The sequence below is a fragment of the Heliangelus exortis genome, chromosome 1, assembly GCF_036169615.1.
Source record: "Heliangelus exortis chromosome 1, bHelExo1.hap1, whole genome shotgun sequence".
NCBI classification, from domain to species: domain Eukaryota; kingdom Metazoa; phylum Chordata; class Aves; order Apodiformes; family Trochilidae; genus Heliangelus; species Heliangelus exortis.
In genome coordinates this window covers 24391302-24412878 of record NC_092422.1, presented here as the reverse complement: position 1 = coordinate 24412878, position 21577 = coordinate 24391302, and the positions used below count along the sequence as shown (strand labels likewise).

The 21577-nt window shown below is 41.6% G+C and overlaps 1 protein-coding gene across 17 annotated transcripts in view; it reads left to right on the top strand.

The window, feature by feature from the left end:
* Window positions 1-14363: 14363 nt before the first annotated feature.
* Window positions 14364-21577, top strand: part of SUPT20H (SPT20 homolog, SAGA complex component) — a 34420-nt gene continuing 27206 nt past the window's right edge. For 12 of the 17 annotated variants that reach the window (XM_071737907.1, XM_071737830.1, XM_071737898.1 and 9 more), the window contains exons 1-6: window positions 14387-14476; window positions 15428-15493; window positions 16011-16108; window positions 17419-17454; window positions 17920-17978; window positions 18064-18130. In XM_071737907.1, the coding sequence (XP_071594008.1) occupies window positions 16106-16108; window positions 17419-17454; window positions 17920-17978; window positions 18064-18130 (165 nt within the window). In that variant the 5' untranslated portion in view covers window positions 14387-14476; window positions 15428-15493; window positions 16011-16105. Of the gene's footprint in view, window positions 14477-15427; window positions 15494-16010; window positions 16109-17418; window positions 17455-17919; window positions 17979-18063; window positions 18131-21577 lie in introns of all 17 variants that reach the window. The other 5 variants (XM_071737848.1, XM_071737916.1, XM_071737822.1 and 2 more) reach the window with 2 other exon arrangements.

Here is a 21577-nt window from a genome sequence, read left to right as displayed (position 1 = left end):
ATGCTTAAGTAACTAAATCTTCCTCTAGCCCATCTAAACAATTGCACTTAAAGAGTGATCCTGCTAATCTTAAGAAAGACACCTACAAGTGATCATCTGAATAATCTTCTAAGATGCTTGAACTGTATTTAGGCAGCTGAATCTCACTCTGTCCCATGGATTGATCTCTCACTGCTTTGTCAGTATCAGGCAAACCTCACGTGCATGTGGAAACTTTGACTGAGACACAGAAGGTTTGGTATCTATAACATGGACATGATTCCCATCTTGGGTTGTTGAAGATACAAACTCTTAAATGATACATTCAAGTACATATAGGATTTTAAAATAGAAATTATGTATCCTGTCTGGAGCTCAATAGAGATTAAAATTGGAAAGAAATATAGGAATGGATAGGATGTCCTGAGGTATCAATTCTGCTTTCCCATAACTGTAGAATGACAAATCCTAAGCAAAAAATATCCATTTCTAGCCCTAACACACACTGGAAGCTATGACACACTTCCTGTTATACATACAAAAAGTGATACTATTAATACAAAAGATTAGAAGTATTAAAAAAATAGAATATGTGCTTCATAACATATCAAGGGCTGAGAGAATAATTAAAAGTACCATTGGGTTGAGAATATGAAATTATGCATGATCTGCAAAGCCAGAAAAATAAACTATTCCCAGGCAGCAGTTTGTCCTGGACATAGTAATTAACATTTCTAGCAAAAGAAATGAGACAAAGAAACCTCAGATACTGGAATAGGTTGCCCAGAAGAGGTTGTTGGTGCCCCCTCCCTGGAAGTTTTCAAGGCCAGGTTGAATGAGGCCTTGAGCATCCTGGTCTAGTGGGAGGTGTCCTTGCCCATGAAGGGGAAGGGTTGGATCTTGATGATTTTTAATGACCATTCCAACCCAAACCATTCTGATTCTATAATTCTATGATTGCATGGGGACCCAGGTTAGGTCATTACAATTCCTTTAGGGCCACAGGCTTTGGGCTGGCCAGTCTCTCCAGTTAGCCTACATGGCTACACACTTTTCCAGGAATGATACAGACTTAAGAGGAAAAAGAATCATGAGGAGCAGGTGTGAGTACTGATGAGACCTTTATTTTAGCACATAAAGAGAAATTACAACACAGTGGAACAAATTGGTTTTGTTCATGTAAGAAAAGGCCAAATACTCCTGATTTCAGTATAGATTCAAGGTTCCAGATTAAACTATAATTTAAAGTGTTCTGTATGAAAATAATAATATATAAAAAAACTAAAAAGCTAAAATGAAAAGGAAGCAAATTCCCATAGGCAGGCTTTCAAGATTCTCTACATAAAAAGAAGATTCAGGGACTCTATTCTAACTGGAAAGGAACAAAAAGAAAATAGCTTTAAGTCAATGTTCTTCTAACAGACACATCTTATAAAGCAGGAAAGCAGAGATTGCCAGTATCTGAAACAAAACATATTCTCAAACAAAATCATTATCTGGTACATAAGACAAAGTATCCACAAGGATACTTAGCCTTCTCACCAGATTATTTCTTCTATGCTATGTCAGTTTAGCAATACTTAATCTGACTTGTCTTCAGAAGTACTAGTTCATATAAATGATATTATTTGTTACTGAATAGCATGTTAAATTGAGTTTTTAAAAAAAGTTTGAGGCACTCAAAGGGAAGAAAAAATTAACAACATTGTTTCTGGGCTTGACTGAATTGATCAGTTATTAATTTCACTACAGTTAGAATTAGCATCTTCATCCACATTTCCCTTAAGTGCCTGAGTCTTTCTGTAGCTGCGTCCCAACTGCTATGTTAGGTGTCTTAACTGAAAGTACATAGGCCAGCAAAATCACCATTTGGTATCTGTGCAAGCTGGAGAGACAGAAACCAAGTTTCTGACACTAGAGTTCATCTGACACCCAGAATGCAGCACCTGGCAATTCTCAGAAGAAATGTAGACCAGAGAGATCTGAGAAGCTCAGCACCTCTTGTCATGCATCTACCAAATGAGGTCTTCTTCCAGTCCCAGCCCTGTTACCTTAAAAGCTCAGTTACTGAGGCATGTTTAGAGCATACACAGTGGATCAACTCTCTGTAAAGAATGAAGTGTCCCTCTTTCTGTCATTAGTGCCCCATGTTTAGTGCAATTACCAGGGATTATGATGATGGGTACATAAACCCACACATTGCATGGGTGATTAAAGATACCACTCCTGCTTTCCCAGGGAACCCTCTCCCCACAGCTTTAGGTTGTTCAGAAAAATATATGTTTGTAGCGTAAGATGGAGTGAGAGAAGTGAGCAGCACACGCCATATGTAACCCTGATCTGTGATTTGATGACTGCAAGTTGGGCAAAATGGCTCCTGGGCTGCTGGAATGGCAGCAAAGTTAGGAGCAAGATCCCAATACATGTCCCAGCAAAACCGGAAGTGGGATTTCACTGCATGGCCCTCTAGAGCTGCCCCTCACTGCAGTATAGAATCATAGAATCATAGAATTAGCTGGGTTGGAAGGGACCTCAGAGATCATCAAGTCCAACCCTTGATCCACTCCCGCTGCAGTTACTAGACCATGGCACTGAGTGCCACATCCAGTCTCTTTTTAAATGTCTCTAGGGATGGAGAATCCACCACCTCACCGGGCAGTCCATTCCATTGCCTGATCACCCTCTCCGTAAAAAAATTCTTTCTGATATCTAGCCTAAATCTCCCCTGGCACAACTTAAGACTGTGTCCTCTTGTCTTGTTGAAAGTCGTCTGGGAAAAGAGACCAACTCCCACCTGGCTCCAACCTCCTTTCAGGGAGTTGTAGGGAGCGATGAGGTCTCCTCTGAGCCTCCTCTTCTTCAGGCTGAACAGCCCCAGCTCCCTCAGCCTCTCCTCATAGGGCCTGTGCTCGAGTCCCTTCACCAGCCTGGTTGCCCTCCTTTGGACCTGCTCCAGGACCTCGATATCCTTCCTGAACTGAGGGGCCCAGAACTGGACACAGGACTCGAGGTGTGGCCTCACCAGGGCTGAGTACAGGGGCAACCCAGGTATCCCCAGGGTTCCACACCACCTACTCCAAACGCAGCCGTGCATCCCTCCTATGCTGCTACATACACAGGCAAGGAGCTGCTGTAGCTCACCCTGACTTGCAGGCACACATCCATAATACATATGCAGCCATCAAGCTGACATATGAATCCTGTGTGTCTGAAGTCTGGTCACTTGGGAGAGATGTTTTAGATATTTGAAACACAGATATCATAGAAAACTGCCAAAGGTAAGAGCGTAACTAATAGCCTTAGGAAAAATACCAATTTCTCATCTGTTTAAGTTTCCTTTCCTTGTCACAAGGTGGAGCTTGCTAACATCAGGCTTATAGTCAATATAGCAAAAGAATGCCTCCTTACCTACATCAGAAACAGAATCAAGCTCCCCTTGTCTGCCTTTCCTTAGCTTTCGTTTATGATGATGCTCCCTCACAGTTATGTGGTCAGAGTAATTAGCCACTTCTACAGATTTGCCATGAGCCTCATGTCTCCCTTTTACATTACTCTTCATTAATTTTACCAAAAGAAAGGACACTATTAAAGAGAAGAACAAAATAATGTTATCAAATGTGCTATGTTTTATCCCCCATAGCAAGATGAAAAAAAGTTCTTACAACTAGCAAGTAAAGAGCAAAAGTCCCTGGACTGAGTGTTAAGCTACAAAATGTTATGTAAAAGCCCTTGGCCATCCTTTGGATTGCAAACAATTATTATCACCATCTATTCCTTCAAAATGCAGCTGCATGACTGGAAGTAACCCTTGTTCTACAGAACTAAAAAATGTCTCACACTTCTTTATGTAGACAAATAACCAGTGTAAAATATGTAATCACAAAGCTGTAATCAAAGCTTCAACAGAAGCTAAATATTATTTAAAAGACACATTGATCAAAAAAATATTCATGTTTTGGTTATTGGTTTGGGTTTTTTTGTTTTTTTCTTTAGTTTGTAGGTGTTCTGTCATCGCTAAATCAGACTATACCATGAACCTGCCAAATGGGCCTACTTCACCAACATTAAATAAAATGGATTATTTAATATTAACTGAATCACGTAGAGAACATCTTTTAAATCTCTCAAATTTAGAAGCGTCTGACAAAAGTTTCTGTTCTTTCGACAGCTGCAATTTCTGAGTAGCTGATTTTTAACCATCTACCTTAGCAGTACAGCCCTGACCTCTAGTGGGCTGACTGGAACAGTCACTGCAGGCAGGATAATATTCTAATCCGGTTTCATTTCAAGCTGGAAAGTGTAGAAGTTCCAGCAAAGCCATGCAATCAGCCAAGGATTAGCTATTTTATTAAACAAATGAAAACTAATTGCAGTACTATGTTCCTCTTATGCCAACATCCATCTGATTGATGGGGTGTTTATGACACTCAGCAGATGAATACTCATTCCCATTGGGAGCTCTGTATTAAGCAAACACCATTATTAGTCTCTTAGCTATCTTAGCATATTTTTGTTGACTTACCTTTTTTTGCTTAACTTAGCTTTTGCCCGAGAGATATCTATCAATGGATTAAGAAAAACAAATATGTCAGTTTAGGGATATGTACATTACAATTATTTTTTTTAATCTAAGAATAACTGATGCAAAGACTTAATAATGCCTATTACATTCAGTGAAAACTTAATATTTCTGTGACACATTGCAGACTTCAAAGATTGGGATTCCTGTCATTTGTGTCCCATGGTGAAAATTAAATCCAGAGGTCTGAAAAGAAAGTTGTGATGATTTTCCAATGAAATATGGGAAGCTTCTATATGAAGACTTCAGAAAGTATCCAAGACACAATATTAAATTCAGCTGTCTTCACCCAGAAGACCAAGACAGAAAATGCAGAAAATGATAGGAACAAGGGCTGCCTCTTTCAAACACCTGAAATGGGATTAATGATGTAGGGACAGTCTAAACAGGATATCCATAGTTACTCTGCTATGCTCTCTCTCTCTCTCTCTCTATATATATATATATATATTACACACACACATCCTACAGAGCACAGAAGCCCTAATGAAATAACTCATATAATTAATACTCTTAGTCACGTAATTACCTAGATAAAAGTAAATAATGTTGTTCTGATTTACCTTGAACTAAATGAAAGGGAATAAGGCAAGAAATAAACAGACAGAATGTAACAAGTGTATCATTACTGGAATAAAATATAATAAAAGAATAAAGATGTATCTTCCAAGGAGCCACAGATGTGCCACACTTTTATATCATCAGTGTATGTTCAAAATGCAAACATGGAGATATGTCTTCCAGAATCTGATTGCTGCAAGAGAAGATGCACAGATCAGTTCTTATGAAGTCTCAGGCAAAGTAGCTCATAGAGAAGTTATTTAGGCAGAAATGGTACATCTCTTTGCTTATTGAGTGCAGCATCAGCTCAATAGAAGATGCATTTTTTTAATTTCTGAAGGACAAGAAAAAATCCCTGATCTATCATTATTATAGATCAAATAATTCAGTATCTACATTAACTCTGTTCATAATAGAAGTATGCATGCATATTTTGCCAAATGAAAAATAACTTGACAAAATTTTCTAGGGATTTCTGAGCTTGTCTCAAATTTTCTTACACTGAGATTCTTGCATTTAGATACCACTGCCTTAATTAGAGGGCCCCATTTTATTGTTCCAGTATGGTTTATCATGGCAACTTCACTGTTTAGTAAAGTCAAGTTTACTGCTACTATCTGTCATGTTGTACCAACTGGTGCTCGACAAATTCCCTTCCCTGAAATACCCAAAATGTTAGAAACAATTTCAAGATAATCCTCCTTTTATATTCTACCATGCTGGTCAATTACATCAGCTTGGCAACCTAAATTTTCAGCTTTATCTGTATTGCCTTAAGTACTCCTCAAAGCAATCTCAGTGACAAACTCCTTCAATCACAGGTTTCCTGGCTTTTGGAAAGAGAGTGACAGCTATCCCAACTCCATATGCAAGTAAGGAATTTATATAACATACCAGAATTCTGAGACAACACTGAGAGCATGCTTTGGCATTTCCACAACAGTTTCTGTGTAAGCACAAGGCAGGAAAAAGCCAGACAGGGTGGCATTTCTACATAAAGTAGAACTTGGACTAAAGGTTTCCTTCCCTCTTTCCTGTTCTATGTTATATTGGACAGTCCTAGAAAGTGTTGAAGATACCTCAGGGGCATCACAAAATGAACCAGACACTTCTCTTCAAGCAACTGCAGCTTACCCAAGACACCTGGTTTAGACTGAGCTGAACTGATTCCTAGGCTCTACTGAGTGTAACAAACACCTGTGCACCTACCTAATGTACAGTTACTTTGCTTTATTACTTTCTGTGTCTTAGTTATGTACTGAATCCTACCTCAGGTCACTTCAAAACATTTACTCTGTGGTGTTTCCTATTTTCTTGACCTTTACTGTCTGAAAATAAACAGAGGGGTTTCTCTGTAACTTTCTGAGTGTGCTTTCACGAAGGGAAACAAATGTTCAGACAAAAAATTAAACATAAATTGAATAAGAACATTGTTTATCTATATTTGCCAACTACAAAATTCTATTCAAATTCAGTCAAATTAGAAGTATCTGCCTGTTGCGGCGAGCCTTCTCTCGGGGACACGGCTCTTCTCCAGAGCTCTCTTGCCATCCCTCTCCTCAGGCATCTTCATCTCTTGTCTTCTTCTGCTTCTGGGAGCATGCCTTTTATTTTGCCCTTCAGCCCCGCCCATTTCCGGCTGGGGCAGGCCCTAATTATTGGGCACAGCTGGGCCTAAGCTCCCAGTTCATTATCGGCGACACCTGAGGACCTGTGGTTCTCTCTACATCTGCCTCCAAAAGAATGGATGGCTGTCCTTGACAAGGTGTATCTGACCTTAAAAAAAACAAACAAAAAAAAAGCTGTGAGCCTTCAGCATGTCTGCAAATCATTTAAATTCTAAAAACAGATGTACATAGCCAGGGTAGGAGATGTTACCCACAAGGATTTATAACTGCCCACCCAGAAAGTTAATGACATAACTGAGCTAGAATTCAGGAGTTCATGGCTCTTTGCCCTAAGTTTCTCTCACATGCCCACAGTCTGAACAACGAGCTTCCTACTCATAGCATGCTGCAATTTCTTTTTTCATCTGTACTCAAATGAGAAGGACCATAGTTGAATCACTGTCTCAGCCTAAGCATATAAATCTGACTCAGATTCATATGCCTACATGCCATTTAATTTTGAAACAGCACAGGAAAATGAAAAACAGCTTTGCAATTTTGTATTTGGACGAGTGTATTACTATGGCTACAGGGCTCTGCATCAACACACTGGTCATACAGATCTGTTTATAGACAGAAAGATATTATACAGCTCTGTTATTATTAAATAACAATCTAATTTAGATATGTAACAAGGAGACTGATTTCTCACCTACATGGAAATGTTTAAAGCTTATAAAAAACCCACAGTCTCATCACAAAACTTTCATCTGAAGTTTCTGCTTTGTCTTTTTATAGGTCTGCACGGTCACCAAAGTGAAATGTGTATTAATTTTTTTTTCCTTTCTAAGAAATTTTGAAAGCTATTTTTTATGTTTTAATAGCTATCACAGATTCAGACTTTGTCTTTGTTCTTGTTATAGACAACTGAGCTCACTATTCCTTGTAACCTATGTGGTTTGTAAGCCAGAACACCAAGAGACATAGCAGGCTTCATAGCAGCAACTGTTTAATCCTTAATGCAAGAGCCATTTGCTCATCAGACAGGACCTGAGGAGTCCAACCTCCTGTTCAAAGCAAGATCAGTTGTGGGGCAGACCAGGCTGCTCAGTGTTTTGTCCAGTCAGACAAACAGATAGGTAAGAAAGATAACTGAGAGAATTTTGCCTCTTGTCTCAAAAAGGTACCTGAGGTTGCAGGTTGCAGAAAGTGTCTTTCCAAGTGAATGGATTAGTTTTCCACCAGCCTTGAAAGCAAACAGGAGTAATTGCAAATCCTGCTATCGTAGCACATCTTGCAGTACAGCCTTGCAGCCACAGTACACTACAACTGAAAGAGATAAGGAAGGGATGGACTTTGAGAGGAAGTCTGTTTAAATGTGAGGACTCAAATGCATTCATCAACAAACCCAGGTTAATTTTCCAGATTCAGTTAAAGTCAAGGTAAGTGAGGGATTTCCACAGCAGAGGTCTTTACATGAAAAAGCAAATAGGTCTGTAGAAACATAAGGTGTGAAGCACCTATCCATTCATCTCAGCTGTGGCACCAGAACAGATTCTTGACTCAAACAGACGACAATCACGTTTTCACTGAGGTCTAAAAGGAGGATGCTGTTATGAGAAAAAGGAGCTTGGGACACTAAGTTAAGGACAAACAGAAACTCTGTAGTTGGATGATAGAATTCAGGTTCCTGTAATGAGTAAAGTATCAGAGCCACTGACAAAACCATAGAAGCTGCATTTGCTAGGGCCCGTCTATATCTATCTTCAAATGCTTTGCCTGTGTGGAAGGAATAGTATTCAAGGAGTTTTAAAAGACAGCATTTTAAATTAAATACGCTGCTCAAAGAAGAAAATTAGGAGATGAAAAAGTTAAAAGCTAGATGTAACAGAATGTAAGGCAATTTAGATGGACCACCACCCCTCAGGACTGATCTTCCAGTTTTCTCACTGGAAAAGTCATCAGGTTCCCAGACCAGTTCTGTGCCTCCAGCGTTAAAAACCTCAGTTCAAAACCTTCAAGCTTCTCCACATGGATTATAGGATGCACAGAGAGAACACAAAGACAATTGGATTAAGCTAACTGAAATCAAATATGTATAATTTGCTATGGGAAATACAAGTCTAAACTTTCAAAAAAACATGAGTTCTGGGGAAGACTGGGGAAGGCAGACTTCATCATGAAGGCCACTGGGGTCATTCAACAAGGAAACGACTATACAAGAGTTGAGGTTTCAAATTATCTCAGCCTGATGCTGGGGATGCAAGAGGGTGGTGAGTATGTCCACCTACCATAATGAATGGCTAAATGACCAAGAAAGCATGTCCAATGCTCCAGAGTTAATCCCTGAACTCAGAAAAAAAAAAGCCAAATTCTAAATGTAAAGCCTCCTATTCTGAGAAAGTCCAACAAAAGCCAGAAAAGAATTACAAGACTGATATGTCCAACACCAATCTTCCCTGCCCCAAAGCCTTCATAACAAATGAAGAGGATAAGAACATGAATAGAATCTCCCAAGGGATTCTTGCTGTATATTTTTCATGGAATTATGAAGAAATTAGTAGCTTTTATTTACACAGATGTATTACAACTCTAGCTTTAAGGACCTCAGCTGTATTATTGTAACATAAGTGACGTGCCATCTGCAGTGAAAAATTACTTCAGTCAAATACATAAAACTAATATATGCCAAGTCAAGCAGAAGGTAAGATAACCATAGCAGATTTCAAACAGACAAAGGAAAGTGTTCAAGACACTCTAACTGCAATACTCAAAAATAATTGTGTAGAAGTTGGACATATGTTCATTTATTCCATCTGTGTGCCACAAGGAATACATATGAATTTGTTTCTGGCAAGGGGTAAGAGGGCAGAAAGAAACAACATGTTTAGAGAATATGCAAACTATCTGTGATCCTAAAACATATAGTCCCTCTTTGGAGAAGGAAGCACATTTCCAAATTCAGCATTGAGATGCCTTTGTAAATAAAGGCTCACGCTGAAGAAACAGCAGTATGCTGCCTGTCAACAAACACAGTGTTCTATTCAGCAAGGTGAAACCCACAGACAAAGCTGTAGATTGTGGACAGATTCTCCAGCCCAGATATAACCTGACTTAGATGCAGATATGGAAGGTTTTAGGCCTTCCAGAAGGCTGAGAATAGGTTATTATCTAGAACTGAAAAGACATTTCTGCCTTTCATACAAGGTATTTTGGGGACAGATCATGACTTTGCATTATAGCACCCTTGGGAGACTGCATCTTCTTCTTCTATCCTGAAATAAAATGGAGGAAAAGGCACTCAAAACTTGAGACATGGTGGTACAAACTAAGAATATAGCTCAGATGTCAATCTTTAATTTTCTATAGCCATTGAATAGTTGCAAGAAAAGCAAACATCTCTCTTACATAACAGCAATCTTTTTATGAGAATGGACAAGAAAATGTGTCATTTGCTGTATTAAACCAAAGTCTTACAAAATGTGCAGCTCTCCTGCAGATACTCATATCACCATTTCTCCATTATGAATCCCCACGGGACTTCTTGGCATTCAACAAATTAGTGCAGATCAGATGTCAAAGGCAGCACCACACAAGCCCACCAAAGGCCTGCTCAGATGGCCACTGAGGTCACCAACAAACCCAAGCCAGTTTGGAGGTCCCTCAAAGGGGATGATGATGATGTCACTTGGCAGAAAGAGGCTGCCTAATTACTCCAAACAAAACACAACAGGTTTCAAAAACATAGGGACCTTCTACCAATCATTCCCACTCTGGTGATGAGCCAATGCTGCACAACACTGCTCTAGGCATCAGATTAACCTGAGATGAAATAAGACTTAATTTAAGCCTTTTTTTTTTTTTTTGTTGTGTTCAATTCTGACCATATTAAAATACAGAAAGTTACAGACCAGCAGGAATTCTAAAAAGCTGCAGTAATACTTTTGGGAAAAAAAAAAAAAAAAAAAAAAAAGTCTAGCTAGCAATTTAGCATTCTCTTAGTTCCAGTATTCTTCAGTTCACAGAAAAATCGTGACCAAAATGGCTTTCATTGTAACAATTATGAAAGTTCTGGTAATAGGTAAGGGGTAATGTGAAGCAGATGGCATACAGCACAGAACTACAGAAAAATTGAGGCTGAAAGGTAGCCTAACTGCCTGCTCAAAGGTGGATTACCTTCAAAGGTGAATCAAATGCAGCTGCAGAACCACTGTATCATGCATGGGTTAGGTGCCTGAGTGAGTCCAGAAGAACTGGCACCTGCTCCTTCTGAAAGGAAGTGTCCATCCTGTTTATCCCCATATCTGGAGAGCACTGATCCCATAAGAGGCTCTTACTCTATGTACTGAGAAGCTCTGAGAGACTCCAGGCATCCTTGCAATTATGACTTCCATCATCTTGGCTGTGCTCTGAGAGTGCAATGCAGAGGGGCTAAGAACCTGGTGCTGAAACCAAAGCAGTGTCAGCACCTACAAGATAAGAGTGGCTGGGTGGTCCTACAAGAAGCACTTCAGGGTTGCTCTTTGCCCAAAGCTCCCTGGAGCTCCCTGTGACTGAATTACCTGCAGTTTTTCAAGTCACCCTTTGGCAGGACATGTCAGCACTGCAAGGTTAACAAAAGTGTTGGGAGGGCAGTGCTAAGATCTGACTTCCGTATAGGACTGGCTCCTGATTCACCGGGTTGCACATTTGGTTATTGCTACAGACAAGATGTGAATCAGCCAGAGGTGCTAGAAAGGCTTAGGAAGAACAGGCAGAAAGTCAGGCAAGTGCTGTGCCATGGGGCAGTGTGTGCAGCACATGCTGTAGATGTGCCTGGCAAAGCTTGGAAATACAGTGTGCATACAGGGAGTGCATCCCAACCAGGAGCCCTTCTGCCAGAATGCCCCTGGAATGGACACAACACTGCACTGTTGGTATTTCATGTGAACACAGTTTATTTTAGCCATATCCTTTGACTGCCCTGTCCATGCTGAGGGACAACGATTTTAGGAATACAAATCTTACTTTAAAGTGTTTTCCTAACATGATAATGTTTCAATCCTTTATCACAAATATATTGTATCAAGTAAAACAGATCGTTGTTAATATATTATTAACATATTATTAAACTTTGCTTGCAGACAGATCTGATCAGTGCTAGACAAGTACCTGCCAAAAGCAACGCAGGCATTACTTAAATTCTCCGGAGGGAGACATCACAGTAAATTTATTCTCAAGCTACCTTCAATACTTTTGTTGTTGCTTATGCAATTAAAAGAAATTTCCAGTATGTACATGACCATCTATATATCAAACCTGCTACGGAATTCTGCTTTATCTACATTGTCAGATATTATAGTGTCCTGGTTTGGGCCAGGATAAAGGTGATTTTCTGTCTTGTACTTTTGCTTTTAGCTAAGTCTCTTGTAAGTAGTTGCACTTGCTGAAATTAACAGCAAGTTTCTCAGACAGTGTGTGTTTCTAGGACTGATAACACTTGATGTTTATAGTTACTGCTAGAGACTGGTGTGCAGAGCCAAGGACACTGCTCAGCTCTGAGGAAAACATAAAGAGGTCCCACCTGCATCCCTCCTTTGGGGAGGAACGGACAAGATAGATGCCAGAACTGACCAGAGTATTCCATCCCATATACGTCATCCTCAGTATAAATTTGAGGGATCACGAGGGTCAAGCCAGATTTCCAGCTTCCAGCTGCCTCCCTTCCTGCCTTTCCTGCTTCCCTTCCTTCACCCAGCATCCTGGAAGGATCCCGTCCGTTTGCCTGCCTGTGCTCCTGATCCGTGCCAGCCCATATCTGTGTGTTCCTGCCTCCCGTTCCCAACTGCTGCCGACTCCAGGAGTCCAGCCTGGACTTTCCCAGAGCTGCCCTGCAGCCTCGGTGGTGACGTGAGAGCTATTGGGGGAAAGGGAGGAGGAACGTGGTATCCATTTTCCTGTGTATTTGTATATATTTATTAATTTTTCCTATTTATCATTACTGTTTCATTAAAGTTGTGTAGTTTAGTTTCCAACCCATAAGTCTCTCTCCCTTATTCTCTCTCCTTTCTTATCAGGGAGGAGAGAGAGATTAATAGAGAGCGTCTGTTACTCGGTTTAATTGCCAGGCCAGTGTTAAACTGTGACATATAGAAAACTGAATATTCCAGAAAAACAAACACAAACCCCCCCAAAAAACAGGCAGTCTTTTTTTCACTTTATGAATAGTGACGTTTTAATGCAATTTTAAGGTTCATTTTTATCATTTCAAACTGACGGTTTTCATAATGATCTGATGAAACACCTAGCAGGTTTAGCACATTACCAGAAGCATCTGCTGAAACTCTAGCAATGATCTATTATAGAGAAAACAGGCTTAAATGTTCTGGGTATCATTCTTCAGAATAATTCTTGCATACCTCAAATGGGAACTATGAAAATACAGAGTATTACCACTGAATAATGGAATGCCAAGTAAGAAGGGACTTCAAGGATCATCTGGTCCAGCCTTTCTAGGCAGGAATACAACTTAGATGAGATGGCTCAGCACTCTGTCAAGCCAAGTCTTAAGTGTCTTTAAATGAGTGTTAGACATTTATTGTGCAAAATTTAATTTCAGGCACTATGCTTATAGCAAACCAAGCATCCCTAGCCACGTGTCCACCATACCTTTACCAAGTATTCTTTCTGTACCCTTGAACTGCTACTACCACACACACCACCCAACCTTTCCCCACTGCCCTCAGAGAAACCATTTGCCACAACCACTGCTGCCTGGGACTCACACATCAAAAATCTTCCCATACCCTTGCGGCACCACTGAGAAATGAAGAAAATCATTCACAGTGGTGTTAAACCTTTGGCCTGCTGACACATCCGAACACTAAACCTTCTTCCCAGCCTTGCCTCCCATCCCGGCCCTGCCTCGCATCCCATCCTGGCCTCCCATCCCATCTCTGCCTCCCATCCCGGGATCCCACCCCATCCCTGCCTCCCATCCCGCCCTTACCTCGCATCCCAGCCTTGCCTCGCATCCTGGCATCCCATCCCATCCCATCCCATCCCATCCCTGCCTCCCATTCCAGCCTTGCCTCCCATCCCAGCCCTGCCTACCATCCCAGCCTCCCATCCCATCCCTGTCTCCCATCCCACCCTTGCCTCCCATCCCATCCCATCCCATCCCATCCCATCCCATCCCATCCCATCCCATCCCATCCCATCCCATCCCATCCCATCCCATCCCTGCCTCACATCCCATCCTGCCCTTGCCTCACATTGTGACCCTACCTCCCATCCCAGCCTCCCATCCCCTCCTTGCCTCCAATCCCAGCCTCCCATCCCATCCCATCCCATCCCATCCCGGCATCCCATCCCTGCATCCCATCCCGCCATCCCATCCCATCCCATCCCATCCCATCCCATCCCATCCCATCCCATCCCATCCCATCCCATCCCATCCCATCCCATCCCCCCCACCCCATCCCCTCAGTGACCAACGGCTGCCCCCGGCGCGAGCTCCTGCCGCACGCCTCCCGCTCTGGGCGGTTCTCAGGGACCCGCCCTCCGTCTCCATGGCGACGCCGGGTGTCGCTTCCCACCCTCACCCTCACCCACCTCGTCGCCATGGCGACTGTCCCCGCCCTTTCCGGCCGCGACTCGGAAGCGGCGGGGCGGAAGCGGCGGGGGGTGCCGCGGTGGGCAGCGCCGGGGGCGGATGAGCGGGCGGCGGGGGCCGCGGTGCGGGGGGCAGGGCCCCGCGGGAGGCCGGCAGGTAACGGCGCTGAGCGTCCCGGGCCTGACCCGCCCGGGCCGGGAAGGGGGTGGGTAGTAGGGTCGCCGCGGCCCACCGCGTCTTTCCGGGCCGGGCGGGGCGGACCGTAGGAGCTGGGGGTCTGGCCTGCGCCCTTCGGTCCGGCCGCAGCGCGGCCTTGCGGCTCGGCCCTTTCCGTCTGGCTGCTGCGGTCGGTGGCACCGTCCGGCCGCTCTCCGCCCTCTGTAGGTAGGCGGTAGGCCCGTGTCCGCAGAGCGGGCGGCAGCCCCGGCGGGCGCGGAGGTGCGGCTGGCTCGGCTGCCTGCCCGGCTGCCTGCCCGGCGCTGCTTGCTCGGCGGGGCGGCCGCAGCAGGGCCCCGGCAGATCGCGGCTCCGCGTCCTTCGCCGGGCTTACACCTGCGGCTGCCTCGCAGTCGGGCTGTGTGCTTTCTCGGTGTCCTGCTGCTGGCACCCGGCTTGAAGCGGGGCGGAGGCGGAGAGGCTGCTCGGAAAGCAGCCGGTCTGTGGGATGGCGCGGCTGGACGCCTCCCTAGGCCATCTCTGTGCAGGCTTCTTGTCGCCCTCCACCTCGCCATCCACCAGTAGCCAGCAGCTTTCAGCCTTGCTCGGGGCTCTAACTCCCTGTGGCTTAGGTTATGTTTTTCTGCTGCGATTGTTTCCATGCTAAGTTGTAGGGAGATGTGAGGTAACTGGCATATATCACCCGACATCTAGGAAGGCATTTGTCAAAGTTATGCCTTATGGAAATGTAGCTGCAGCAGAAATATTTCCATAAATTAAAATTATGTATGGTGGAATTACTTAGGTGAACATTTTAAGCAGAGTGATGCACTATAGTGCTGAAGTGGGAAAGAGAAGTTGACTTGAATTTTGAGATCATCGTGGTTAGAAATGAAATTAAAGACAATTTAAAGATCGGGGGGGGTTGAGCCTGGGTTTTTTTTCACACAGCTGTCTAGCTGAATTGAGAAACGACATGGCATAAGAACATAATGTCTGAAGGCAAGGACATCTAAGGTATGTGCTAATACAAATGTACATTCACTGCATAGTTTACACCCTACTGTGAGTCAGTATTAAACTAACATCTCAAAATAATGCTCGAAGGCACTGCTGGTGGGATTGTTGTCCATAGTTTAATACGTTCATAAAAGCAAAACAAAAAACCTAATAAGGTATACTAAATGCTTTCACTGCTTGTCATTAAATAGTCTAGCCTTTTGTGCATCTGTGGATGTGGTGTTTGGGGTGTTTGAGTGGACTGCTGCAATAAAGAGTAGTTGGCTATATAATTCTAATCAAATACTTATTTCATTATTTAATATGGCTAATGTAAACAGGTTGAGTAGAGTTGGAGTAGTGATGAGAACAGGAACCTCTGTGCTTATGCTGAATGGAACTTGTTTCTGCTTTTGGAGGAAATGATACTATGGAAATTAAATTCAGCTACAATTAACCACTGAAGTGTTACATTTAAATAAAATGCTTATTTAGTTTCTCAGTGATTTTTTTCTCCTTGATTTTTTTTTTTCAGTACTCAAAGTGTGACCATAAAATATGATTCTTTGCCTGCTGCTCCAAACTTCTTAAGTGCTTCTTTTGCCATTTTGTCACCTGCCTTCAACTACAATGGTAAGTTATAATTCAGGCAAAATATTTTCTTACTTTTTCACTCTAGCCTGCTAGCTATCTGGCTGATGAGGAGAATGCCATTAATGCTTAAATTAGATTAAGATTACATATAGGAGGAAATTCTGTACTATGAGGGTGGTAAGACACTGGTACAGTTTGCCCAGGAAAGTAGTGGAACCCCCACCCCTGGCAGTATTGAAGGGGAACTGGTTTTAAGTTGGAAGAGGTTAGTGTTAGGTTAGACTTTAAGAGATTCTTTACTGTGAAGGTGGTGAGACACTGGAACAGGTTCTCCAGAGAGATTGTGGCTGCCCCCTCCCTGCCAGTGTTCAGGGCCAGGTTGGATGGGGCCTTGGACAACCTGGTCTAGTGGGAGGTGTCCCTGCCCACGGCAGGAGGGTTGGATCTACATGATCTTTAAGGTCCTTTCCAACCCTGGCCATGCTGTGTCTTATTTTCTTAAAAATATTTTTCTTGCCACTCTGGAGCTCTGATATTTCTTTTTTTTTCAGGCATGGCCTCCTTCATCACTTGTAAATACTTCTAAACACTTAGTCACTGCCCAGTACAACATACAAATTACATCAAGCTAGTGTGTTGTGTTTTCAGTCATCACTGGTGTTAGGCAGTTGAGTATGAAGTGTAAATCCTGCATCCACATAGTATTCTTCTACTCACAAGTATTAATTTTGATGGTCGGATGTGGTGATCTTAGAGGTCTTTTTCAACCATGGCAGTTCTGTAGTTCTATGAAATAAGTAGCACTGCCATGTATTGGATGTAGTTTATATGCCTTGTATTAGGTTTGAACAAAGGTATTTGCTTTCCCAAACAGTTGATGGGGATGATTTAAACTGAGGAAACACCACAAATATATGTGTGGGAAGGAGTACCTACTACAAGTGTTTCAATATTTTACTGAAAAGTGGAAAGTTCTCCAGAACACTTCTGTTTTTTTAATAGTGTGGCCTAGTTTTTCTAGTTTTCATCTCTAATTAATTTGGTTAATATTTGTTATTACTTTGATTAGGTATAATTTCTATTCCTACATTTTTTACTTCCCTCATTGTTCTAAGGCTTCATAATTTGTCAAAACATTACAAGCATATACACTTGGTAGTGGGATTAATTACTGTTATGCAGTTGTAGGAGGTTTCAGCTGCTAATTTTAGTATGTGCCAAAAACTGTTTTAACCCACCTTCTAGCTGTAAAATCATATCAGTAGTAAAAGAGTTTTTGTAGTGGGTTTTTATGTATAAGGATGTTTAAACTGTTAATGTACTTTCTAAAAAAACCTTTGTTCTTGCAGCAACAAGCTTTAGAACTGGCTTTGGATCGTGCAGAGGTAAGTAGTAGCTATGTTATTTGTTTGCTCGTGATATATTGGTCTTGCAGTTAAAAATATATTGTATTTTTGTATTTCTTCTGAAAAGCAGTGAAAGAGCATGTTATGTAAATATATATGTATATAAAAATCATGACCTGTACACATACTACTGGTTTTGTAAAAAACTGTTATGTTATGTTTCTGTCTCCTACCCCTTGTACTGAGAACATCGTCAGGTGAAATAATGATAAATTATGCCATACTTCAGTTTTCCCCTTTAAAACTAATAAGTCTGTGCTGTGACATAAGCAGAGCTGTACAGAGCACCAGATGTTTAGCAGACTTTTGAAACAGTCAAGTATCATAATCATTAACTACATTCTATATCCATAGAACACTCTCTGGTAATGATCTGAAGCTGTGTGGTAGCTAGGATTAAATTGCTTTGAAAATTGTTATTTTTGGTTTATTTTTCTCTTCCAGTATATCATTGAAAGTGCCCGTCAGAGACCTCCCAAAAGAAAGTATTTATCCAGTGGAAGGTAGTAAGAGTTTCAGTATTTAGCTTTAAGAAGCATTTCTTTGATTTAATTTTGGTTACATGTAAGCCTTTTTTTTTAATTTCAGAAAATCAGTATTTCAAAAACTCTATGATTTATATATAGAAGAATGTGAAAAAGAGCCTGAGATAAAGGTAAGTGGAAGTTGCTGAGAAAATTTCATTGCTACTTGAACAGGCAAGTTCAGGAAATACTTTTTTTTGAAAAAGGAATTAAGTGAAATAATTAAAAAAAAACAGTCTGGTTACTGTTGTAGTTATCTAAGGCTAACATTACAAGATAAATTATTATTGTGACTTCTGTGGACTAAACTGTGAAATTCAATAGCATCATCTTAGTTCATTTTGAAATAAAAACAAGGTGGTGGAAAGGCCAATGGCTACTTGGTAACCCTAAATCTGTTTCTTAAGGTAACCAGGTCCTGGCAGAGGATTGTGAAGATTGTGTTCTTGAGATGCTTTTCTATATATGAAAAGAAAATTTCAAAAGAATGGTCTAGAATGTAGATGTGTGTCTAACAAATTTATTAAATAACAGTACTATTAAAATAGAGGGATAGAATATGAACAGTAAGGCCAAGACTGGCTCAAGTGACCTGTTCATTTAATCCTGTGTCACGGCAGTCAGGTGCAGTCAAGTTCAGGACCAGTGTCAATGCCACATGTATTGTCACAATCACTGAATTCAGAAGTAATTACTTAGCATGACTGTCATGGGAAAAAATGCAGAGAATTTTTCAGAATCTGTGCTTTGTTGAAAATTCTGAGTTTTTCTCAAATAATTGATGAATTGCTAGTTATGAAACTTTTTCACAGTGTTAACAAAGAAGCTTGAAGGAGCTTAGCAACAATAAATCTGAGGTGTAGCAGGCACAAACTGCATTCTTAAACTGTGACTATCAACAGGAATGGGAACAAGTGTGAAATCTCCTCTGTTTCTTCTTCCTAAGGAAGTAAAAACCTATGAGAAGAAAAATGGAAGCGAAATATTAGTTACTGAACACTTGCAGTTCTTTTTGGTGATTCTGATGTAGTTGGTTTTAGTTAGCACGTGATGCTGATTCAAATCACAAACGTGAGTAATGTGTTAAGCAAATTACAGACTTGAAAAGATTAAAGTGTCAGTTGTGAATAAGTAATGACATTGAGCAGCAGGGAGCAGATCAGGCTTGTTAGACTGGAATCTGGGAAAAAAGGATTTTGATGTGGTAGTTGTTGCTAAGCTAGAAGGCACTTGGCAAATTTACCCAACTATAATAAAATTACAGTAGTGGAGAGGGTTATAACATTGCAGTGGATGAACTGGATTATTGTAGATCTGGATTTAGGTATAAATTTAAATTCTTTTTAAAGAAGAGTTGGAAGCTTATTATGATCAAAGAGTTTGCATTTAGAGCCCTTATTCACTGAACTAAGATGCAGGTAACGTTATGTATTGTAATTTCTGAAAATGAGAAGCTCAAAGATCAAGGTGCAAAGGTTAAAAGATAGTGTAATTATGAAATGTCATCCATGAGCAGTCCTATGACTGCTTACTTGTCCCTTAGTGTGCACAATAAAACTGAAGAAGGAAATAGTGCTCTGACTAGAGTTTGGCCAATGACTCGTATGTAGCTTAGGGGTGTTTTAGTGTACAGAAACATCAAAGTTCCTTTGCCACTATTTGTAATTAATTGTCCACTGAGAAGCAGTTTTTGGATTGACACTGAATAATTTTCTTCAGCCTTAATTTTCTCCCTTTATCTTTGCTCTCATAGTAGTGCATCTCTTCCATGTTCCTGATTTCTACCCTTCAGTTTACTTGGTCACTTATATCCTGGTTCTTAGTGTTCATAGGGAAGACCAGACAACAACCCACAACAACCCCATGCAGCGCTACAGGCTGGGGACAGAGTGGCTGGAGAGCAGCCAGGCAGAAAGGGACCTGGGAGTCTGCATTAACAAGAAACTGAACATGAGCCAGCAGTATGCCCAGGTGGCCAAGAAGGCCAATGGCATCCTGGCCTGTATCAGAAACAGCGTCACCAGCAGGTCCAGGGAGGTGATTCTTCCCCTGTACTCAGCGCTGGTGAGGCCACACCTCGAGTACTGTGTCCAGTTCTGGGCCCCTCAGTTTAAGAAGGATGTAGAGGTCCTGGAACAGGTCCAAAGGAGGGCAACCAGGCTGGTGAAGGGACTCGAGCACAGATCCTATGAGGAGAGGCTGAGAGAGCTGGGGCTGTTCAGCCTGAAGAAGAGGAGGCTCAGGGGAGACCTCATTGCTGTCTACAACTACCTGAAAGGAGGCTGTAGCGAGGTGGGAGCTGGACTCTTTTCACAGACGACCTTCAACAAGACAAGAGGACACAGTCTTAAGTTGTGCCAGGGGAGGTTTAGGTTAGATATTAGAAAGAATTTCTTCACAGAAAGGGTGATCAGGCAATGGAATGGACTGCCCGGTGAGGTGGTAGATTCTCCGTCCCTGGAGACATTTAAAAAAAGACTGGATGTGGCACTCAGTGCCATGGTCTAGCAACTGCTCCGGTGGGTCAAGGGTTGGACTAGATGATCTCTGAGGTCCCTTCCAACCTGGCTAATTCTATGATTCTATGATTTTTCCACAGTAATTCACAGAGGACCAATTGATTTTCCATCATCTGTTAGTCAAGTCCATTCAGCTTCGTTACTTCTCAGTATCTCTTCTGTTTGTGCAAATGCACACTTGGGAGATGAGAACTATGTTGGTGATTATCTAGAGTATTTTTTCATTTGGACTCAAACGTGCAGTATTCCTGTACCTAAAAGTTGAAAGAAATAAAAATAAAAGCAGTAATTTTGGAAGCAGTTTTAAACACAGATGTGTAAACAGATATGTGGCCTGTGTGCTGGAAGGTTGTATGCTAGGCAGGTAAATCTGAGGGGCTCTACAAAAAAAAAAAAATTTAAAAAATAAGGCTTGATTAGTCATGTATTCTCAGTTGGTGTTTAACAGCTGCACATGGTAGCACCAGTGTGCAAGATGGAAACATCTCAGAGTAATGACAGTTTCAGAACAATCTTAGTGAAAGTCACTTGAGTTCCCCATTGGACTAGTGCAAAATAGTAAAACAGATCTGCTGCTTTGCTATAGAAGTGCTTCTGAGAGCTACGCTGTGGGGAATGAGTAATTAACAATATGATGAGCAAACCAAATCCAAATGGTGCCAGATAACAGTGAGGGGTTTTTTTGTCCTGATTAATCTCTAATGGTGATGAATGATATGCAGGGTTCAGTGTATTTGGGGAATTGTGTGAGGCATCATCTTGAATGCATCTTTCTGTTCTTGAAGAAAATATAACTAACTTGTGTGTGTAAGGTGTGGTAACTGTTGACTGTAAGAATAGACTTTAAAAAGCTCACCACAGTATTTCTGAAAGTTGACCTGCAAAACCTTACATTAGGGGTTACTTATGAAGCAAATTATTTCTTGCCTCCATTAGAGACCTGCATGGTCCTTTGAGCTGCATTAATAGTGTGTTAGAACAGTAGCCTGAAGTTTGACAGTACTGTATTTAGTTATTGATTTGCAGTCTTCTGCCAGGATCTGGTTTTGGTTCAGGTAG